The sequence below is a fragment of the Ambystoma mexicanum genome, chromosome 8, assembly GCF_040938575.1.
Source record: "Ambystoma mexicanum isolate Mex_15411 chromosome 8, UKY_AmexF1_1, whole genome shotgun sequence".
In the NCBI taxonomy this organism is placed as follows: Eukaryota; Metazoa; Chordata; class Amphibia; order Caudata; family Ambystomatidae; genus Ambystoma; species Ambystoma mexicanum.
The window spans coordinates 841,337,828-841,361,267 of record NC_090929.1 but is presented as its reverse complement, the minus strand read 5'-3'; the positions used below and the strand labels follow the sequence as shown (position 1 = coordinate 841,361,267).

The window sequence follows — 23,440 nt, the reverse complement described above, 5'->3', positions numbered from 1 at the left end:
ACACGTTTTTTGCATTAAAACAAGATTCCAGAATGTCTTCCGGACTAAAGCAAATTCGGGGGGTGGACTTGGAATTGATTTATTTTGAATATGCTCAATGAATGGGACTCACCAAAGAGGCCAGTCTAATCTTTTTCCATAGTATAGCAAGGGAACTAAATCCCGCAACCAGAGACAATCGTCACCCTCGAGAGGGAGGACTCTTACGAAGCACAAGACACTTTACATCCAAGACCTCCTGAAAGACCATAATGGAAAAAATGAAAAGAAAAGATCTTTATAGAACTTTAACTATTGATATGATTGAAATGGGGGCCCAGAACAGTAGTCTAGTCCTCCCACAAGCGCAGGGGCGCCCCCACTTCCCTGGAAGAAAATGCTGCAAATTGTCTTATCAAACGATAATGGGCATATGTATAGTTATTATTATTGTTTTCTGTCATTAACAATCAGAACTGCATTCTTTATTGGTGCACAAAGCGTTCCAATTTCAGTGCACCCACCAGATAATGTATGTACGAATCCCACGAAAGCACCCAGACCCTATATAGTTATTCCAGTTCCAAGAAAAGCTGATGGTAAAGCAAAGGAGCTAAAATTAAATGTAATTAACAGTGATTCATACACGTTTGAGGTAACGAATGAAGAGAAAAGCTGGAGACAGGGTCAGCGCAGAATTAATGAAAATGTAGCACTGACCACTACACGCACACACACACTGACTGCACACAAACAAGGGCAAGTGTCAATGTCTACAGAACCTCGAACGATGGCAACAGAAAGTAAGAGACTGCCTACCGAACAACCAGTTCCAGAAAATAGTGGAAGTAACCATGAGGAAGCAAGCGAAAGGCCAACTGAAAAAGATATAACCAAAGCACTCAAGAAGACAGAGACTGCTATAAAATAACTCACTGCAAAGACACAAAAGCTGATAGACCATTTGTTCCCGGTTATAGCTAGAGTGAAGAAACTGCATGAGGAACTGAAAAATAGAACCACATTGACTATCGCAGCAAGCACATCAGCGCCTACAAGCACCAGGCCCACGATGTGGCCTTACGTTGGACAGACAGTACACAGGTGGTGGTTAAAGGAGCTCTACGAGAGAATACAAGGGGAGAGGAAGAGAATCACAAAACCTTCTCCCACAACAACGATACAGGAAATGAAGCCTGCCCCTCAGACAAGCATGATTGAAAGACCCCTATCATGGAAAAGCAGCAAAGATGCATTTAAAGATATAGTTATAGCAAACTACAGAAAGGCACTAAGGATCAAGAGAAACCCACATGAAGACAACAATGAACTAAACGATTACCTAGACAGCACAGCACATCTAGGAAATAACATTTGGTACCAACACATGAAGGAAGTCGGAAGAAGAAAGCTGAAGGTGAATGCTTTGTCTGTGCACTTCTACCATACAGCATGGGAAAATCCAAGATCTTTGTGGCCGTAGAAATCGATGTCCCTACAGCACATTGTATGTCACACATAGCAATGTGCAGCACCAGAGGACAGTTTATGGGGAGAGATGCCTCACTGATATGGGCAACTGAAAAGGAATACCCCAATGAAGACGGTTACGTCCAGGATATCAAGACAAGAAACAGAGCGCACACTAAGAATCACGTGATCAGGTACGAAAAGCCTGAAGTGAAAGGATCAGGAATACATTGGGAAATAAACCCGAGACTGAACGTCCAAGGAAAGACTGCAGAAGAGGCTAAATTTTGGAAAAACCGAGGCCAAATGCAGATCTGGGGAACAGTGGTTTCCCCAAACGGATGGGAAGATGGAGTTGTAATCTGCCGAGCGTGGCTGGTTCTTGGAGCCTGCAAGGAAGCAATAGAGAATTCACAGAGGTTATGCAAACCACTATGGCCGAAATTGGTAAAGCTGCTGACATGGGTCTAAAAGAGAGGAGGACCCTTGCAAATAGTACCATTGGAAAACCCGAAACTGTGCTTCAGAAACAATGGCACAAGGAAGATGGGAGAGAATCAAAACTGCGGATGAATCTTCGAAGCCCCAGGAATGATGCAATGGGTCGCAGTAATTATGGCCATTACTGGGCGTGTGGATCCAAAGCATACATAAGACTGCCGAAAAACTGGGGAGGCATTTGCACAATAGTGAACGTCCACGTTCCTGCAGTAGTGATCCTGCAAAGTGACCTGAACATTGACAGTTTCCCAAAAGCAGATGCTCACCTAAGGAAGAGGAGGTCTGTGGAACTGGTATCCCAGATGAAAAGAGAAAATTACTTTTCTGCCAAATCAGAAGAAGCATTCCATGCAATCCCATACGAGCACAGGCTGTTTAGGTTCACCTCAACAGTATTCATAACAATGCTCTTGCCGCACATACAAATAGGAGTGAATGCTAAATGGTTGCAGATAATCAGATGGGAGTTATTGCAGACCATCACACTACCATAAAAGGATTCAACGAAATCAAAGAAGAACTGAGGGCAATCCGATTGATGATCCTCCAGAACAGATATGTATTTGACATGATCACAGCAATGGATGGAGGTGTTTGCACAAAAATCAGAGAATCATGTTGCACGTTTATACCTTCACATGATGAAGAAAATGGAACCTTAACAGAAGCCATAAATATGCTGGCAGATCTGCAGAATCAGATGATCAAGGAAACTGACGAAGTTGATGATGACAGCTGATTTGGAACACTGTTTCTATGGGTCCCACAATGGATGGCAGACATGTTCGAAATTCTGGGTGCCCTGCTAGTAATGATACTACTAGGATTTTGTGTTATCAAGATAATCATAACACAATGCCAGAAAACTGCAAAGAAAGCCATTGGGATGAGAATTATGGTCGATGTCGAACCAGGATGGAAGCCCAGAAACCTAACAGATGAAGAAATAAAAAACTTCGTGAAAGCCAGCGAATTTGTGCCAGAAGGAACAGAGTTTGCATACCCCAGAAAACGAAAAAGGTATGAAGGGAAATGGATTTACTGTAGCCCAAATGGGCAATGCCAGATAATGACCTGGAACAAAGACGAACACGTAAAAACAACAGGAAGTTTGAAAGGAGTGATAAAAATATGCATTCCAAAGATGCACACGTTCACACCATCATGTACAAACCCAGATGACGAAGAATTGTATATGAAAGAACCAAGCAAGAATAATCTAAAGGAAGAAGAAAATGTGGTCGATAAACTGACCAGAGGGGGGTGCGTAGAGGAGGTCCCAAATATGGCCTGCACTCCAGCCACCCAGGTCGAAATACCAGAAGCATACTTGCCAAAGTATGTGACATATAAGAAGCAAATGAACCAACAGAGTGCCACAGCGGGGCTCTGTCCAGTACCCATCAGAGGGACATGTATACCTATTGAAGCGCCAATAACCAGACAACTGTGGGCTGCAAGGCACCCACTGAGACAATCATACCAGCAGCTGATTCAAAATGAGGATTACTTACAAACAGTCCCTGAAGAGACCCAGAGAGCCTTAATGGAGGGCAGATGGTGACAACAAATGAACACAAACAACAAACGAAAAACGGACACACAAGGACTAAAAACAAAGAGTAACGATGTAATGGACATATAAGAAGAAACAATGTTAGCAAACAGAAACGTAACCATGAAGTAAGATGAAAATATGCGACTAACTGAATGCATGCAAATAGGCTTGGAACGCAAGAAGCAAAGAAAAACGGTACTGCTTGCAATGCTTAGTAGAAGAATAGAGCGGCATGCGCCAAGTATATATCTACCTCAATGAAGCACGCTATACAAGTGCAACTCCATTTTGTAAAAGCAGAATTAAGCCCAGGCTGCAAGGGATTAACAAGGCCAAGATTCATACTCCAGCCAAAACGGAAGGAAAGAGCGGAATCGAAACTCAGTAAGAAGCAGCTCAATGCCTGGGAATTCGAGGTCAACTCCAGGAAGAGAGGAGAGCGGCGACTCTGAAGAATCGAAACTTCAGAGCATAGCAACCAGACAGTGAAGGTCGAGATAAGGAGGCCCCATGCAGGTGGCAAGGCTATGGAAGAATCAAATACACGAATAAGAGGGATAATTAAGCAGATTCACAGTGAACAGACACGTGACCAGCCAAGGGAAAGAAGTACCAACGTTTGATGTCACCCAGAACCCGAGGATGCCATAACTTTTCCTGATAAGAACTACAGTTTCAAGGCCATCGCTAGCCAACTAATTGACACATAGCCCTAAAGGTACTTATTGATGGAAGGGAGGCAGGGTGAATCGTGGGGCACTCCGCATTTGGGTGTCCATTCTGCATGCTGCTAATTAAAGTGGAGATTTATGCCTAGGGGTGTAACCCACCCAATCACAATGGACCAAATAATCTAGGGTCTTATAGCTGGTAGAACCAATAAGGCGTCATAGTTGTAGTGACATCTATCATGAGTGATGTAGTGGGATGGGCATAGACACCCACCCGATAAGAGCTATCCAATCTGCATGCTCCCGTTACCATATACAGATATAGTACCGATACTTAAGTTACCTTTCCGACCAATAGAATTGCATGACAAACTTATGAGTTTTGCACGTCAACTGATGACAAATTTTGCCCATAAAAGTTGCTGCCTGAATGAAGAATTTGGGAGTTATAGCGAGACAGGCGATCACATCATTGATGATTACCATTTGTTTCCCCGTTTTTTGTGCATGTCATTAAACGGACTTCCCTTTGCCAAACTATTGAGTTGTCCTTATTGAAGTGTGTTGGAGTAAGTGAATCCTGCACCCCCATACCTCACATGGTGCAGCTATCTTCTCTTACAGGTACTAGAGGGTGAGCTCTGACCTATGGGCCCGTCAGAGGATGCTCCGCCCTCCTGTACAGTGTGACTGGGGCAGACAATCGACACCAATTTCTAAGAAGGGCAGATGTAAAAAAAAAAAAACTGTGGAATGAGAAAGGAGCTTCATTTAGTTGGTCATAATATAAAACTAAGCCTTTCTCCTAAGCAAAACATCCTAATCGACTTTTCAGATCTCCCAAGAGAGCAAGCAAGCTGATCCACTTGTATTGCAAAATCCTTGGTCCTTGAAATCCTTCAATCCTTGAAAAACATATTATTCTGAAAAATTGGATAACCTCCTACAACCCAAGAATACATGTTTTTTTTTATTATTATTTCATTTACTAGGCGCTTTTACAACTGAATATAGTTTACAAGCGCTGCAAGGCAAAATAGCCACAGGAAGGATAGCTCAGGGGTTTGATTTGGAAACAAGACAAAGCAGGGCAACACAGGTTTGAATCCAGATCCTACACTTAGAAAGCACTCCTGGTATTAAGTGCATGCATTATAAATTAACAATTATTATAATTTATTATTAATTGGGAGGTAGTAAAAGGAGTAAATAACATTGGCAAGAACCGTAAATACAATTGTGGTCCTAGTAGGCCTTGTGCCATTTGGATGTGCAAGTCCAGTGAAGAGAAGTGCAGGAAATAGGGGCGGTGTTGGGAAGGAACGGACAAGGGCTGGTGGCCCAGGGCAGGGAAGTGCCAAGGGGAGCCAGGGAGGAGGCCTCCTGCTAAGTTCTAGGGTGGATGAACCCCAGGAGGATGCACAGCCGGCAGGCAGGGAACCCGCAGGGTCAGTGCTGTGGGGATGGAGGGTGCTGGCGTCGACTGGGTAGAGGGCCTAGAATCCTGGGTGAATTATGAGAACCAAGCCACCAGTCTCAGTGGCATTGGGGTCATTAGCAAGGAAGGGAGGATGGGAAAGAAGTATTGAATAGCTGAGTTTTCAGACATTTCTGGAACTTAAGGAGGTCCGGCTCAAGTCTGAGAGTGGCAGGAAGACTGTTCCAAAGGGAGGCACCAGCCAAAGAGAGAGACCTGCCCCACCAATCTCTGTTTGAAGTAGCGTTTGACCAGTAGAGCGTTGGAATTGGAGGAGTGGAGGGCTATAGCAGGAGAGTATTTAGGAAGGGAAAGTTGGAGATAATGTGGCCCCAGGCCCCAGAAAGCCTTGTGGATGATGCAGAGGGCCTTGAATTTCATCCCGCTGTCACAGGGAGCCAGTGGGGAGATTTTAGGGCTGGAGAGTTACAATACCTGGGCTTGAGGCCAAGGATAGATATTGTAGCCCTATTCTGGATTAGCTGAAGGGGGCTTAGGGAGGAAAGGGGGAGATTGAGCAAGCGTCTGTTGTAGTATCCAGCCTAGAGAGGACCAGAGCTCTGGAGACATTGAGCTTCTGGGGGTAGGTGAGGAAAGGGAGAATTCCTCTAAGGAGGTTAAGCTGCAATTGGGCATTCTTTTCAAGGTCCAAGATGTGAGGGGAGAAGGAGAGAAAAGAGTCAAAGATGACCCTAAGGTTTTTGGCCTCACAGAATTGAGAAGGTAGAGGGGCAAGGAAGGACGGCCAGAGGGTTGGAGGAAACAGGGCACAGGTATCCCGATGAGAAGGATCTCTGTCTTGCTGGCATTGAGGCAGAGATTGTTAGCCACACACCATGCCTGGATGGCAGTCATACATTCAGGGATGAGAGAGGAGGAAGAGGAGGTGGTAGAGGGAAGTTTGAAGGAAAGCTGCATGTCATCAGCATAGCACTGGAAATGAGGAGAAGAGGAGTAGATCAGGTGAGCAAGAGTGGTGAGATAGATATTGAAGAGCCAAGGTGATAGGATAGAGCCCTGGGGAACGCTGCAGGTAGAGATTGTGGGAGTGGAGTAAAAAGGGGCCAATTCCATCTGGAAGGATGGTTAGTGAGGAAGGATGTCAGCCTATCAAGTGCATGTTCTGTGATGCTGAGGGTATCACAGAGTCGTTTTATGAGGATAGAATGATTGACCATGTCAATGGCAGAAGAGAGATCAAGGAGAATGAGAACAGGAGAGTTAGAGTCAGCATTTGTGAGCAGGGCAGTTTACGTGCCTCTGGATGCCCCGGAATCTAGATTGAAGGTCATGGAGTCAACCAACAAGTTCAGTGTGGAGGGTCAGTTGAGGGAGAACATACATGTCTTCACTAACTACGCAGGAAAGCATAGAAAATGTCACCAGTCTTAATGAAAATCATCAGGAAATGTACAAAACAAATTAGCATGCCTACTCAGATATATGATCACTTGCACTTCAGCAACAAAAAAGCAATGCCCCCATCTGAATTAATGTATCTGTCCCTATCCTCATGCCTATTCTGTACCGTGTTATTTGAAGAATTGTTTTTCTAGTAGCTCACAACGAGCTGAATATTTAACATTGTCTAGGTTGTTATGAACCATTTACTTTTGGTAATATAAGAAACAACTATGTGGGTGGAGGTGCAGCTCAGCAGGACCGAAGAGATGACACACCCATCTGAAGAACCCAGACGAGAGGTAGCGAGCATTTGAATTAGACAAAGAGAGATGCTGTTGGATTGAGTTAGAGAGGCCATGCAAGATGGAAGGCACTGAGTTGAATCACGGGAAGCAGAGGATGGAGTCACAGGAGGAGTGGGAGGCAGCAAACACACAAGCCAGTGAGAGAGGAGAAGTCCTAAAGGGGAACCCTTGAACAAGAGAAAGAGGGTGAGACTGTGCCCACCAGAGGCCACATCTAAACTGTGGCTTTAGCCTTGCCTTCATGAACCCTGTTTCAACATGGTGGCTCGTGGTTCATAGCCCAGCTCGTGGACCAGGAAGATGGCGTTGCAGTCTTCAGCTACAATCCTGATGGCTGCATGATGATTGATGGTCGGAAGACCACGTGATGGGACCAATAAGCTTCGCTCCTGGATGTTGGCCTTTCTGTCAAGAACTAAGTTGAATCTTCCTGACCCAGACCTTTACTTGGTAGAGCATAGATAACATACACCTACATTTATGCTCCCTCCACTTAAACATACTGCACTTTGAAGCGTCCTGTTGCAATGCAGCGCTGTATAAAACACGAAAAATATTTTTAAAAATGTCCCTGCCTTGAAAGTTGGGCAAATCAAGAATTGCCTATAGTTGAATCCAATTTTAAAAGTCTCAGGCAAGCAGAGGAAAACCTTGCTACTGCTTTCCTTTTACCACTTATGTCTGTGCTTTGTTATGTTTTTTCTGAAGGACCTGCAATTTTATTCTAGAGGCTCTGTGAGCCAATGTTGTTCCAACGAGGGCCAGTTTTTGACATATACTTAAATCTCTGCCAACCAGACTCCTAAGGGCAGCCCCCTTAGTCAACTGCATTCTTAGCTCAATATGGTTCAGGGAAAGAACTGTGACCCAATCTCTAGGGGTAGAAAAGGTACAGGGAGAGATCCTGCCATTGTCAAGACTCCAGCCCCTGGAGCTCTCTGCAGTTGTGCTCCATCTCAGGCCTAAAAGAGACTCCAACCTTCCTGGGAATGCGCAGAGACATGTTGATTCATCTCTTCCTCTGATGCTTTGGTTATGGTTATCAGTTGCAATGACCAAACGCTTCAACCTTGTTCTCAGCTACGTCACCTCTGTGCTGGACATTTCTGAGAAGAACATGCGCCTCATCGAGCATGAGCTACTAATATGCACCTCCACTGGTCAATATGCAATCCTCCATGTGGCAGAAAATGATGCATTCCTCGCCCTCAAAGCACTCTGAAAGGTTCATCTGGTGATGTTATGGATTTACAAAGATCCTAAATAAATACATACATACTTATTCACATGAAAGGCATTCCGTGACTCCTGTCGGAATGGTTTGGAATCTTTTGACTTGTTTCTTGTGGTTATAATAGGCCACAGGGTAAGCATTGCCACAACAAGTGAGGTTAGCATTTGGCATAAAAAAGAGGATGCTACTGGCTGGCATTCAGCATTTGACCTGCTCAAGCTTTTTAGTCCAGCCAGAAGACAAGCGTGGACAGCTGAGGGGGCCACCACTTACTGTGTGATAACATGGCATTAGCAAAGTGTTATAGGTGGTCTTTGCTCTTTGTGAAATGTACTGTTGGTTTTACATCACTGATAGTCAAAAAGTACCCACATCAAGAAACAAATAAAAGACTCAATATTGTATATTGTCTGCAAAGGCCTCTATAGATGTCACTTTAGGAAATCCAGAGAGTCATAGTTACCCCAGAGTTGTCTACCTGGCCTCGTTGGCAACCTCTTACCACACTGAGGCACAATGGAGGGTCCTGCTATACTTTGAAGGTCTGAGAATATTCAGCTCTCTGAATTGAAGGGCCAAGCCCTTTGATGGAGTCCTAATAGCTGTGAGCCTCAGCCCTCATAATGTGAGGCGAAAATCAGGATTCAAGTTCAATTAAAGTATCTCTGTGAGGTGGAAATCTGGAAGTACAGAGAAGTCATGGAGCCATTTTCTAGGGTGGGAGATTCTGCATTGATACACCACCACCAGCGCCAGTCATCATGTTGGGCCGTGGGTCATTTGGTCACAATCAGTGGTGTACCCAGGGTTGTGAAAAACCCAAGTAAGAAGAGACAGAGAGATGCTGCAACCATTCCATCCCAGGCTCAAATATGGCTTACGCAAATAAAAAAGGGATTCCCCAGTAAGAATCTGGAGGCCAGATTCTCAAAAAGAAGCACAAATAAAAACAAAGTGCAGAGGATGCTCCTTTTGTATTTGTACTTTTTGGAGAAATGTGCAGGTCCCCTTATTCTCAAATGTCATCTGCGCAGTACAAAAGATGCAGTGTCAAGCTCCTTTGGATACATTTGTCTACTGGCCCTAATATAGGACAGGCTCTCATCATCCACGTGGTTGCTGGGAGTGGATTTCAGGGAAAGAAATGCAAGTTTGATAGCAGTGGTGCAAACCGCTGCTGTCACATTTAAAAAAATATAAACAGGGTCACTAATGACCCTTTCATAACTTTTGTATCCTCCTGCAACTGTAATGATCAGGTACAGGAGAATATGATAATTGCCTGAGCCTTTCAAAGAGCTGTTATATACCTGAGGGTATTCTCACTCCTACTCCCCTCGGATCCTCTAAGCAGGTGGCCAGGGAAAGGCCACCACTTTTGGATCTTGACCCTGGGGGTAGAAAAGATCACCTGGGCGGAGGGAAACATGGTATCCCCGCTTATACTAATGTCAACCAATCTAGCACTCCCCAAACTTCATGGGTTATTGTAGGTCAACTGCACTTCTTTCCTCACTTGAGACATACTCTTCCACTCGGGTATTGAAATGAGGAAGAGACAGCTAAGAGTAGTCACCACACACTCTCCCCACTCTTTCACTGAGACGAGGAAGAGAGAGCTAAGAGTAATGAACACACACTCTTCCCACTCTGGTATTGAGACAAGGAAGATGCAAGCAAGAGTTTGAACACCATTCACATTAACCACTTAGGACTTGGACCAAGAACATGCATGAAAGGCATGAAGGTCAGGCATGGCCTCTTAATCAGAGTCATGCAAAATTGACTGATGGAATACACCTGCAGCCCATTGACTGATGGAATACACCTGCAGCCCATTGAAGGACCACAGATGTATAAAAGGCAAAGACATGCCGGACTAACAGAGAGAGACTTGTGGAACTTGGATGGAGATTATTGTGAAAATCAGGGAATCCGGAGGCAGCCATCGTAGAACCCAAAATGAGACGGCCGCTGACATCCCCAAACTAAGGGGAGCCTCCTTATGAAGAAAGAAGCCTCCCATACGAAGTGGGAGCAAACGGAGCTGCGGTGAAGCACAAATGCCAAGAATGCAGTACCCCGCCTGGCAGAGGGGCTGAGCTCACCAACACTGACCAAACTCATGTCCCTACGCGAGTGGCTCTCGCAGAAGCTGTGGCCATAGAGAACCTCAGCAGGAAGATGCTTACAAGCGGTGAGTGCTGGGGACGTTACCCAGAGACTGGAGCGCTCCGTATGGGCTACAAAGGTTGCAAACAGCGGTGAGGGAATACATACGGGCATTATAAGTGGAACAATTAAGTTAAATGAAGGAGCAAAAGGCGAATCTCGTGAAAAAGCATAAACTGCTAATATTGAATACTGAATTGAATGAAACCAACAAAGCTGTTAATATTGAATACCGAACTGAATGAAAACAGCAAAACAGTTCAAATTGAATACTGAATTGAATGAAAATAGCAACAATGCTAATATTGAATACCAAACTGAAAGAAAACATCAAACTGCTAATATTGAATACCGAATTAAATGAAACCAGCAAATCTGCTAATCTTGTTTAACAAACTGAATGGAAAAGCAAACCAGCCAATATTAAGCCGATGTTTAATCATGTACTGAAAGAAAGTATGAAACTAAAAGTGAATGAAGTATTCTAACTGCAGAGTTGAAATCAAGTCTGAGAAGCTGTTTGTCATTGAAGCTGCCTTTGAGAAACCACTTGTTTATTGAATATTTGTACTGCTCAGAGGGAACTCAAGATTCCAGGTTGTGTGACCTGTAATGGGTGGATTGGGTGGTCCAACAACTGCACCAAGACCAGAGAACCCCTAATTGACCTGCTACAAAGAGAACACAAGTCTCCTGGTTGCGTGACCTTTAATGGGTGGACGGTGTGGTCTGACAACTGCGCCAAAATCAGAGAACCCCTATATCCTTATAAGGAAATCTACTATTGTGTCAAGAGGAAGACTACTATTGATGCATTTAAGGCTTGGGGAATGACACCCTAAGCTGTGAAGAATTGTTGGAACTGAACTCTAAGACAAAACTTTAATATACTTCTTTTTGTGACATCTTTTCACATTGAACTTGGGGAAGAGAAACCTGAGACTTGCTGCCAAGAAACTGTATTTGACTTGGTGAAGGATAACCTGACATTTGAAAAGTTATGGAACTGGCATAACCCTAAATCCAAGACAAGGTAACTTGACCATTGAGATGAACGTTTTGATATTTAAGGAGAAGAAGCTGCAGACTAAGCTTGAGCTGGAAATAGATCAGAACTTTTCTTTTGGAGCCCTGTTTAATTTATGGTTGACATCCCTACACATTGTTTTGATGTTAATTGTGAGGGCTAACATAGGTTTTGGACACAGACAGACTTTTAAGTTGAATTTACTGACACAGACCATCCTTAGTTTCGTTAGGTAGGGAAATCCCACTTTAGCATAAGGCAAGTTAGACCTTCAACCATCCTGACATTTTATCTAATACAAGTATTTTCGTTACATTGACTCTGCTGTCTGTGTCTCCTTCTATTATGCTAACCTTGGGCTGAATACAGTTTGTGGATTTTGGATGCACATTGAAATGCACAGAAACACCCCTTATTTACACAAATGTGCAAAAGGGGATGACAAAGGGAATCTGAATTTGTGCATACATCTATGATATAGATATTCAGTTTGTGTTTGTGGATTGTACTGCACACTGATTTGGGGGTAAGTGAAAAGATGTACTAGCCCATCTTATCACTTGCGCCAAGTAACGTTTTGAGAATCTGGCCCAGAGTATTTAAAAATGGCACCTTTCATCGAAAAGCTAGATAATATTGTCATCAAAAGAGGATATCTCCTGCACCTGACATAGGGCCTCATCACGAGTTGGGCGGTAACACTGGCGCTAATAGCACTGGCGCTATCTGCCCTACCGCCAAACCCACCGGTGCTATTAGCGCCGGATCACGGGTTTGGTAGGTTTGGAAATCCCCATTCCCCATTGAGCCCATTCGGGAATGCCCCATTCCCCATTGGGCTCAATGGGGAAATTTCATGCTCATACCGCCGGCGAATTTCCCGCCACAGGTATGAGCGCGAATTCTCGGCGGATTTCCCCCCAGCTCAGAGCAGAGGGGAGAAATCCGCTGAAGCCCTGATTTGGCGGACCCTTAAATCCAGCAGTAACTGCGCTACCACCGGATCTAAGGGTTACCGCCAAACTCGTGATGAGGCCGATAATGTCTGCTATTAGTCGCTGAAACAACCTTCCGCAGGGATCAATTCCTTTCATAGTTAATTGCAAAAGGTCTCTACTGTGCAATTTCACATTTTCCACCATGTAGTGGAAAAGTGAAGCGTAAACCGTAAGTGAAATGACACTTACTCTTCCATGTTCCACTACGTGTGTGGAAAAAAAACAAATGCCTAACTCAACTAACAACTGCTGGAGGCATTTACAATGGATTCCTATGGATTCCTGCTTTTAACAGCTGGTAATTTCAGGTGGATTCTATAAGATTTTATTGCATTACCAAGAGCAGGAAAATACATGCTGGTCCTAATGCAGCCACATATGTGAAGCAGAGCGAGAATAGCAGGTGGTCATCTAAAGTGTGGCCTACCTTCGAACTCCTCCTGCCAAATTGAGATACATCTTGCAGTTCAGTTAAAATTGTTGTAAAAGTGTACTGTACCACCATTTTTACCAGAATTGTTACCAATCTGCAGGGTTTGGAAAATGAGCATCAGCGTGTGAACACTGCTGCAGAACAGGAGGGCTCCCATTGATCGGGTCTGGTAGATGTATGTGTAGTTATGGTCCCCAGCATGCCCTCTTCTCCTGCATCCTCTTTGTAGCTGATGCACTCCAATTGAGGCGCACATGAGGCAGACTGCCCTGCCTGGCCTTTCCCCGTGTCTGGCTCTGAACAAGTACCCTGTGCACATTGCACAGATATTGATAGTGAAAAGAAAAGGAGCACAAGGAAAGTGCAAGGATACCATAACATGCAGCGCTTGCCTTGTCCCCACAAGACATACACAATCAGTAACACACACACACACACTCAGAAACACACACACAGACACACGCGTTCCTCCGTGGGAGTGGTCACAGTAAAGACGATTTCTTATCATGTTTTCCCTTTTGCTCATTTTAATCAATGGAGCTACCTAGTTAGTAGATGGGAAATGCTCTTATGAGTGTTCGGCTTAGACCTTGGTCTTTAAATATTCACTGCCCTATATTATAATGCTGCCTGTTCATTTCTGCCACCCAACTACCTCTGGTGGGTTTGCTTGTACACTCTGCCTGTGCTACTACAGATGAGCCCAAGGAGACCAGTTTACCGTGCCCTCTTTGTGATGTGGCTGTGTGTGAACTGAGCTGCAGCGTGTAAACTCTCTTGTGACTTTCCCACTGGTGCCCTTCCTGATCACATGTGCATAGGCGGCAATGAGAGGGAGACCCCAGTCTGAGTTTGCAAGGATACTCATGTAATCTTTACATGCTATTCTGACGTGGCAGGTGTGAAGACATGACTAATGATATGCAGGAGTACAGGGATGAGTAGTGACTGAATTGCCTACTCAGCCCCACACTCTTCCAGCTGTGAACCCAATCATAAAGGTAAAAGTGAAACCTCCTGCGGGGTATACCTCCTTTGCCTTTTGTGGCTGAGAGCAGGCTGTACTCTTTCTAAATAGCTCCTCATCATCCGGCCTGGATTACTGCAACACAGTGCATGTTGGCTTTTGAAAGGCATCCTGCAAAAGCTCCAGTGAGTGCAATCAATGGCCGCTCACCTTCCTAACAAACTGGGTCCACCTGGTCACATAAATCCTTTCTCCAGCCACCTTGGCTGGCTGGGGGTGAACTGTAGAATTCAGCATGAAGCATTATGCGTGGGCCTTGAGGCCTTCCACGGATTTAAGCCTACTTTTTCACAATTAAACTTAAATGGTTTATTCCTTCTTGTGGAGTATGTAGTTCAACCAACGAGGGATTGTATCCAGTGATATGGTTGTCATGAAAAATCACTTTATTTATTTATTTATTTATTTATTTATTTATTTATTTATTTATTTATTTGGGCATTTGTAAAGCGCGCCTAACCCTAGGGCATCTGGGCACTGTTATTCTATTTTTCTCGTAAATATATGTGGGGGGTTGGTTAGAGTAATTATTTATTGTATGGGGAGCAGGGGGTGCATGCAGGGCTCTCCCCCCGCATATAAAGTGCGACATTTTTTTTAAATCAGTCATTTTTGCCGCAGTATTTTTGCAGCGACCATATCACATAGAACCCGAGGGATGAGGCTGAATGTATGGTATGTAGGTATGTATTGAATTTATAAAGGGTGTACCTATCTAGGAAGTACGAGAGTGCTGCACATGGGGCTTGCACCCTGTGGGTTCCAGGTAGGCACAGGAGTGGAAGAAGTGGTGGGGATGGGTAGGGGGATCTCTGGTGGGGGAGAAATAAGGTGGAGTGGAGCGATCAGCAGTTGGAGAGATGTCCTTTGAAGAGTAAGGCCTTCTACTTCTTTCTGAGGGTGGAGTGGCTAACTTCTGCTACCCGTCACCCAGCCTATGAATCTAATTTCCTCTACCTATTAGGCCACCATCTGACTTACTTCAGCTTTAGAGCCTATGAATACATGGCTGTGTCACCCTTTAGAGACAATAAGACATCGGATTATTCATCAATATCATTGAGAGCCAATACGCTGCAAGGTGAATGCCATGCTTTACATGTACGAATAAATAGAAAGGATGATAGGAACAGAAATAGAAAATACAAGAGAGAAAGCAAATCCCATATTCAGAAATAGAATGTGCTTTTAAAAGGCAGCCATGCGTTCCCCTGCTCCACTTCAGAACAGGCCCAGGGCAATGCACAATGGGATGAAAGGGCGTTTCTGGCCCTTCTTTGCATTTTTTACAACCCCAACAGCAGCTGCAGCATGAACATGCATTTCTGCCCTTTTGCCAGGAGTAAACATGTGTTTTACAATTAAGCATGCCAGGCCATTACCATGCAGAAGTGTGCTTCCAGCCCCCAAGTGGGTGATCGCAGCCCACGCCTACACTCTTACATTCATTGGGCTTCCGTGTATCATTTGTACTTGGTCACTGGCCCCATCAAATGCGCAGTTCAATTTTTCAGATTAGGATTTGAAAAAGCGCCTCTTCTGCACTTTTATTCAAGTGTCCAATTGTATGCGAACTTGGCGCTACATATGCTGTGGGTTCTGTTCCCTGTTCAATTGCTGCAACTTGAGCCTTCAGTCGTTGGGTTGCAACCCAGGCTTCTCTATATTAAATGAACGGTTACATTAGGCTGGATCTGTTCGCCGGCCCATTTTCCTTTTAATGAAACCGTGGTCCTGATTTACAAAATAGTTTTTCGATGGGAAAAATGCCATTGAAAAACGCTTTGTATATCCGACTCAGAAAGAGAAGGAATTGAGACGAATGTCTGTCCTCTTGGAAGGATGGTCAGGTGATGGGACAGGAAAGAAATTGCTTGATGGCCCATTTTGTGCGACTCATTAACAAATATGGAGGCGACGCCAAGCAAGGTTAAGTGGGCTAGGCTCCTCTGATCGCAGCTAATAGTGACCTGAAGTTTCTTCAAAGCGCTATAGTGGAAGAGGAGGCAGGGAGATTCGGAGGGGCACGATTTTTATGAATTGTGACGGTGTGTTTTATGGCACTTGGACATTCCAAAATAAACACATTCAAGTGAAAGCATGCCACGTTGCACATATCTATTATGTCCCAACTCAAAATGGCGCAATCCGTATAGTTTTAAATATATGGAAAATGCACAGGTCACGAGAACAAAAGCCAGCACCATTTGTCACATCGAAGTAGCACCTCTGGCTGTGTGATGTGCAGGCGCCTTGAGGCAAGCAAGAGGGAGATTGCTTCCACTTCAAGTTACTCACTCTGCTCTCTCTTCCCTCCCCAGCTTTTTGCAAATGAAAGCGTCCAGGACCACGTGGGCCTGGCCCAGGTGAAGATTAACCTGATCAACGAAAACGACAACCGCCCCATCTTCAGCCAGCTGCTCTACAACGTCAGCCTGTTCGAGAACGCCACCGTGGGGACCACCGTGCTCCGGGTCTCTGTGAGTACCGCTGCTCTCGCCCCCTTGTCTGGTCTCAACGCTACAGTGCAGGTTTAGAGTTCTTCCTGTCGTGGATGACAGTCACATTGTCTGGGATTGGTATGTAGGCGCTGATAGAATGTAGGGAGAAGGCAAGGTCTGAGAAATGAGATGGTACACATGTAGGCTAGTGATGGGCCTGTTACTGAGTATCCACGTAACTCTATGCATTCTCGAGAATGAATTCGGGCTGGGCTGGGATGAACTTTCCATGCCTTTCTGATTCCAACAGGTTGTGTGGGTTTAAACAAGCACCCGAATAGAACATATAACACTGTATAGCATGTACACATACATGTGTGTGTCAATTTAAGTAATTGTTGAGACCTGTGGTATGATAGTATGAAACTACGAGTATGCCCGAAAAAAGAATACATACTTTGGACCTCATTGACCAAGATGTCCACTGGAGCAAATAGGCAGATGCCCGCAAGCAACTCACATTTGCCCCAACCCCTTGCACTCCACCCACGTTCGAAAGTGGTTTGCACACATTTGCTCTAGCGCATTTCTGAGATGCTGCAGTTTTAGGTTTAGCACAGCAGCTATGATGTAGTGGGTGCAAGTGTGATAAGTAAACGGGCATCTCTTAATTTTACTACAGTGCAAGTCTTTCTGAATAGCCCCAATTCATTGCAAGAGTCGAAGAATCTCAATTTCCAATGTATATGAGAGTATATATGTGTCACATACATTATGGCATGATTTTTCCCTTTTCATTCACCATGAAGCATCTTTGATACTGGCGTCTCGTCGTAAGTGTGTTGCTCATAATGTATCTGCAACCTTAGATTTTCATTATGTTTTGGACTACAGCTCCCAGCAGCCCTAGCCAGCATTGTCATTTGCGGGGGATCATGGGAATCGTGGTCCAACACATCTGAAGTGTTTGCAGATGTCTGTGGTATATAGAGACAGTGATGCGCATTCAAGTGTTAAGACATAATGAAGAGGACATTACTGTGTCTCTTTAGCAATCCGCACCAATAGGAGGGTGGCGGACATTACCTTGTCTCTTTAGCAATCTGCACCAATAAGAGGGTGGAGGACATTCCCGTGTCTCTTTAGCAATCCGCACCAATAAAAGGGTGGAGGACATTACCTTGTCACTTTAGCAATCCGCACCAATAAGAGGGTGGAGGACATTACCTTGTCTCTTTAGCAATCCGCACCAATAGGAGGGTGGAGGACATTACCTTGTCTCTTTAGCAATCTACACCAATAAGAGGGTGGAGGACATTACCTTGTCTCTTTAGCAATCCGCACCAATTGGAGGGTGGAGGACATTACCTTGTCTCTTTAGCAAACCCCACCAACTAGAGGGTGGAGGACATTACCTTGTCTCTTTAGCAATCTACACCAATAGGAGGGTGGAGGACATTACCTTGTCTCTTTGGCAAACCGCACCAACTAGAGGGTGGAGGACATTACCTTGTCTCTTTAGCAATCCGCACCAATAAGAGGGTGGAGGACATTACCTTGTCTCTTTAGCAATCTGCACCAATAGGAGGGTGGAGGACATTACCTTGTCTCTTTAGCAATCCGCACCAATAGGAGGGTGGAGGACATTACCTTGTCTCTTCAGCAAACCGCACCAATAAGAGGGTGGAGGACATTACCTTGTCTCTTTGGCAAACCGCACCAACTAGAGGGTGGAGGACATTACCTTGTCTCTTTAGCAATCCGCACCAATAAGAGGGTGGAGGACATTACCTTGTCTCTTTAGCAATCTACACCAATAAGAGGGTGGAGGACCTTACCTTGTCTCTTTAGCAATCCGCACCAATTGGAGGGTGGAGGACATTACCTTGTCTCTTTAGCAAACCCCACCAACTAGAGGGTGGAGGACATTACCTTGTCTCTTTAGCAATCCGCACCAATAGGAGGGTGGAGGACATTACCTTGTCTCTTTAGAAATCTGCACCAATAGGAGGGTGGAGGACATTACCTTGTCTCTTTAGCAATCCGCACCAAAAAGAGGGTGGAGGACATTACCTTGTCTCTTTAGCAATCCACACCAACAAGAGGGTGGAGGACATTACCTTGTCTCTTTAGCAATCCGCACCAACAGGAGGGTGGAGGACATTACCTTGTCTCTTTGGCAAACCGCACCAATAAGAGGGTGGAGGACATTACCTTGTCTCTTTGGCAATCTGCATCAATAAGAGGGTGGAGGACATTACCTTGTCTCTTTGGCAATCCGCACCAATAGGAGGGTGGAGGACATTACCTTGTCTCTTTGGCAAACCGCACCAATAAGAGGGTGGAGGACATTACCTTGTCTCTTTGGCAATCTGCATCAATAAGAGGGTGGAGGACATTACCTTGTCTCTTTGGCAATCCGCACCAACAAGAGGGTGGAGGACATTACCTTGTCTCTTTAGCAATCCGCACCAATAGGAGGGTGGAGGACATTACCTTGTCTCTTTGGCAAACCGCACCAATAAGAGGGTGGAGGACATTACCTTGTCTCTTTAGCAATCCGCATCAATAGGAGGGTGGAGTTACCTTGTCTCTTTATCAATCCGCACCAATAGGAGGGTGCAGGACATTACCTTGTCTCTTTAGCAATCCGCACCAATAAGAGGGTGGAGGACATTACCTTGTCTCTTTAGCAATCCGCACCAATAGGAGGGTGCAGGACATTACCTTGTCTCTTTAGCAATCCGCACCAATAGGAGGGTGGATCATCTTTGAGAGTCTATCCACCTCTCAATCAATGTACTTCGTTATATAAAGTACTACATACACCCTCCTCAAGAAGCAGCCTTGTACTTCAATAACATTCATATGACACACAGAACGTCACAGGTAGTACAATTAATAAAGTAACATAACGCCCTCCTCTAAGCTGTGTAAGAGACATCACTTGGACTACATGGTCAGGCCTGCAGCAGTGCAGTGCAGCTGCGATTTTCGTACTGGGTGCCTGTCCCCTTTCCATTATTTCAGTATTTAGACAAATAGTTTCGGAGAGGGGAACAACGTATGTCTGAAGATGAAGAGTAGTGAGTATGCACAGAATCAAGTGTAAAGAGCACTTATTCAGAATGTGTTCCCATTTGGCTATGAAGTCTTTACTTTCTTTACAGAGTGTTGGTACAAGTGGGACTCGCAGACCCCTTGGGATTCGTCGTGCCTTATAATATCGGCTCCATGTTACTGCATGTAGCTTTCTGTTGATTCTTTTTCTGATGGTGTATTCCAACTGTTTGATTTTATTTTGTGGATCTGTGTTAATGACGGAGTGCGTTGTTTCCTTAATTAGGCCTCAGATGGCGTCTGCTTCTTCGGTTGAGAAACCGACTGTGGTAGCTCTGTTGTCTGTCAAGTGGTCTATTTCTTTGTGACCATTGTTGGCGTGCAAATACTCAAGGTGTGCACGGATGTGAAAGTCAGTAAAGAAGAAGAGTACTGAGTATGCACAGCTCGAATCTTAAAGTTCCTATATCCAATTTGATTTTAGAATTAAAAGATTTTGAGTGGGTTGCAAGCCCAATTGTAGGTGCCTCCGTGTAGGACACTCAAAATTGAAGGAGAGAGAGGACCTTGGCAAAAATTGCCAACGGTGTGGGCTGCACACCCTAGTTACCACTGTGTGGTTTCTATAATTTATGGTTTACAAAAACAATCATATAGTTTGAAGAATTTGTTCCACTATTTCTTTTTATCCAATTGGAATGATGCTTATGCTTGGTGATTACTTGAAAGTAGACATACATGGGCCTATGCATTTCGGACTAATACTGTCCTGCGTCAGGGCCTGTATTTCTCTTAGTGTGTTAGGAATTATCCATCAACAAATCCATGTCATCATAAAAACGTATTTCTGGCTGCATTTATCCATGTTTCAGATTTGTGATCAAAATTACACATTTTTCCCACTATGTTAACGGACCTGGCATGTGCCTGTAATTGCTGTTCATTAATGTGCTAATCAATAACATAGTACTAGGACACATATTGCACTTGCTATGGTGAAACAACATTTTAAAGAAATGCTTTACCAAGTCGTGTTTGTCTTTACCAAAACCTTTTTTTTGTTTTTCACAATTTTTATTAAAAGCTCAGAATTTTTATTTGCCACGGCAACGGATGTCCTCTGGATCTTATTGAGCATTGTGTTACTTTTTTTGAAATGTCCTCAAGACTTCTTTTTGCAATGGGAGTATGCAGCTTTGTCTAAAACTTTAATGAGTGGCCGATGGTTGATTTGTGCTGCATAAATAAACCACAACATGGCAAAATAAATGGCTTCCTTGAGCAGTTGATGCATCTGAATCAAATGGTGTGGTTATCAATGGCAGGCGAATGGACAGACCTGCTGCCTTATAGTGATTGAAGACATGAATCTTAAGTGAGTTATTCCACTCAGAGGTCATTCTGGAGGAAGGACCCACTACATCCCCAAACACTATCCCATAATGTCATTCTCCAGCCCAAATCAGAAGAGCTGGTACAAGACGGCATAGCAGACCGATCCTGATTGGACGGCATTGCCGGCCCCTCAAGCAAAGGATTCTCTGCAAAGCTATGATGGTGGTTTGTAGGCCCTAATATGGCGGTGCCCGTCATCTTTGTCTGAATACAGTCCGATCTGCAACGTTCACTCCCTTTAAGGTCCTTTGTTGCAGGAAACTAGAGCCCAGAATGTAAGAACCAGAGGAAGGACATTCTTTGAATTGAAACTCCCTCCCAAAAAGCTGAAGAAAGGTGAAAATCTCCTTAGTCCGTGGAAAACACTTAATCCGCCATTTCCCAGAGCAGCTCATGCGAAGCAGCGTTTAATAAGCAAGGCCCTCAGTGGACCTTATTCTCGCAGTCAGCACCAAGAAGCCAGCTGCGGTGAACCAGGGCGTTATGCTTACATGGAACTGGATCGGCTACAGCCACCATCGTTTACTCCCCAAGAAGCCGAAAGTGACCATGCGGAGGTTTACTCTGGGCGAAGTAGACAGCCTAGTAGTATGGAAATGGTGAATACCAGCTCATATTTGGAAATGCCCTGAACATGGACTGTACCAGGCAACCCTAGATGCAGGCATGTGGCATGTACCCACGAGGCCCAAGCACTCATCTGACTGATCCATATCATTCTGATAATCAATCTATGGCATCACGCTCAGAAGCAGCTATTATGATATAAGTAGGGTGATTTAAAAAAATAACACACGGAATGCAGCAGTTAAAAAAAAGGTTAGACGTCGTTTAGTGCACAATTGTTCGCTACAGATTATTTTGCTGAAAAATATGGGGGCAGCCCCCGCATTCCACACTAGATCCCAACTCACCCTCCCCTTCTCCCCAACCATTATTACCTCACACAAACCTACCCCCTGCATTTTGCAGCAAATACCTAGCTAACATGTGTGGTAAACATACACCACCGCGAGTTGTGCAATGTAAACTGACTTTGACCTTTTCATGTGCAAAATTCAAAGTCTTCATGGAATGTGCTGATGTTTTAGCTGTTAATTGTGATCAGCCGCGTGCCCTTTAAAGCCATCGTCCAATGCTTGCTCTCACCAGCTGATTGGCTCGTTTGTGACAGAAAAAATCCCCTGCATTCTTTTATAAATTCAAAAAGCTGTCTGCTTGTTTGGCAAGCAAAACATGTGAACGTTTCTTGCAAAACTGCATTTTTTGTTTACATAATGCAAAACAACATGCTCTATGCCTTTTTTCAAATAATGAAAAAAAGCAAATAACCTTTACTAATAATACAAGTAACCCGCAACAGGCTTCCCAGACATCTCAAGTTGTCCCAGTGTCACATGTGAATAGGGCAGCCAGCACTACCCTTTTTTTTTTGCATTCTGTTACTTACAGCTTCTCAAGGATAAAAGAATAAAAGAAACGCAAAACTACGAGTACCAGCATTCAATGCCGAGAGACCTTACAGGGTCCATCGCTCACACATGTGCTCCGGAAAGATTGTCACATATAATATCTCACTTTCAAAATCCAATAATGCAAATCAACCCGCTGGGCACAATATATGTGTATCTGTTGTATGTGTTATTGTGTGCTTTATGTATGTCGGATACTCTGGTGGGCACACATATAATTTCATTGTGCTCTGAATCTTAAAGGGAACATGCTACACACAACTGAATGTGTCCAATGATGCACACATGAGCAGTCCATCTGAGCCAGACTTTGTTTGCATTCAGGTTCCGTGGTTACTTATAATGGAATAAACATACACTAAGGGCACAGAAAGTAAAGAAAAAGCTTAAAGGAATGGTGCAGTCAGAAATATTATTGTCCCTATGGTTCGGCCATGTGTTTTTAACCATAAGTCGATCGATCGTACAAACATTTCCTATGCACCTTACCTGAATTTTCGTCTCTTGAACACAAGTGAAATCATGCAGCAGGGCGCGGCCAGTTTGTCATAATCTCATCATTTTCTGCATCGCCCTGGGTGACCTGCCTTTGCGGCACTAAATCATAGCCCCCGCCCCTGACCCTGACATCACCAAATCATTGATATTCTCCACCTCTCTCCGTGAGGTTACTGGGCAGCGAAGCCAAACGCACCCAGTCGCCACCTATGCGACTTGACGCAGAACCCAGAAAACAACACACATCGTCTCACAGCACAGCGCGCCACTATTAGGAATATGAAACTGTACTTTAAAAGGAAACAGCAAGACTGTACA

The 23,440-nt window shown here is 44.4% G+C and overlaps 1 protein-coding gene across 1 annotated transcript in view; it reads left to right on the top strand.

The window, feature by feature from the left end:
* CDH23 (cadherin related 23) overlaps positions 1-23,440 on the top strand; it is a 3,939,560-nt gene that overhangs the window by 1,999,871 nt on the left and 1,916,249 nt on the right. Inside the window, exon 13 of the mRNA XM_069610726.1 lies at positions 16,578-16,736. Coding sequence (XP_069466827.1) covers positions 16,578-16,736 — 159 coding nt within the window. The remainder of the gene's footprint in view (positions 1-16,577; positions 16,737-23,440) is intronic.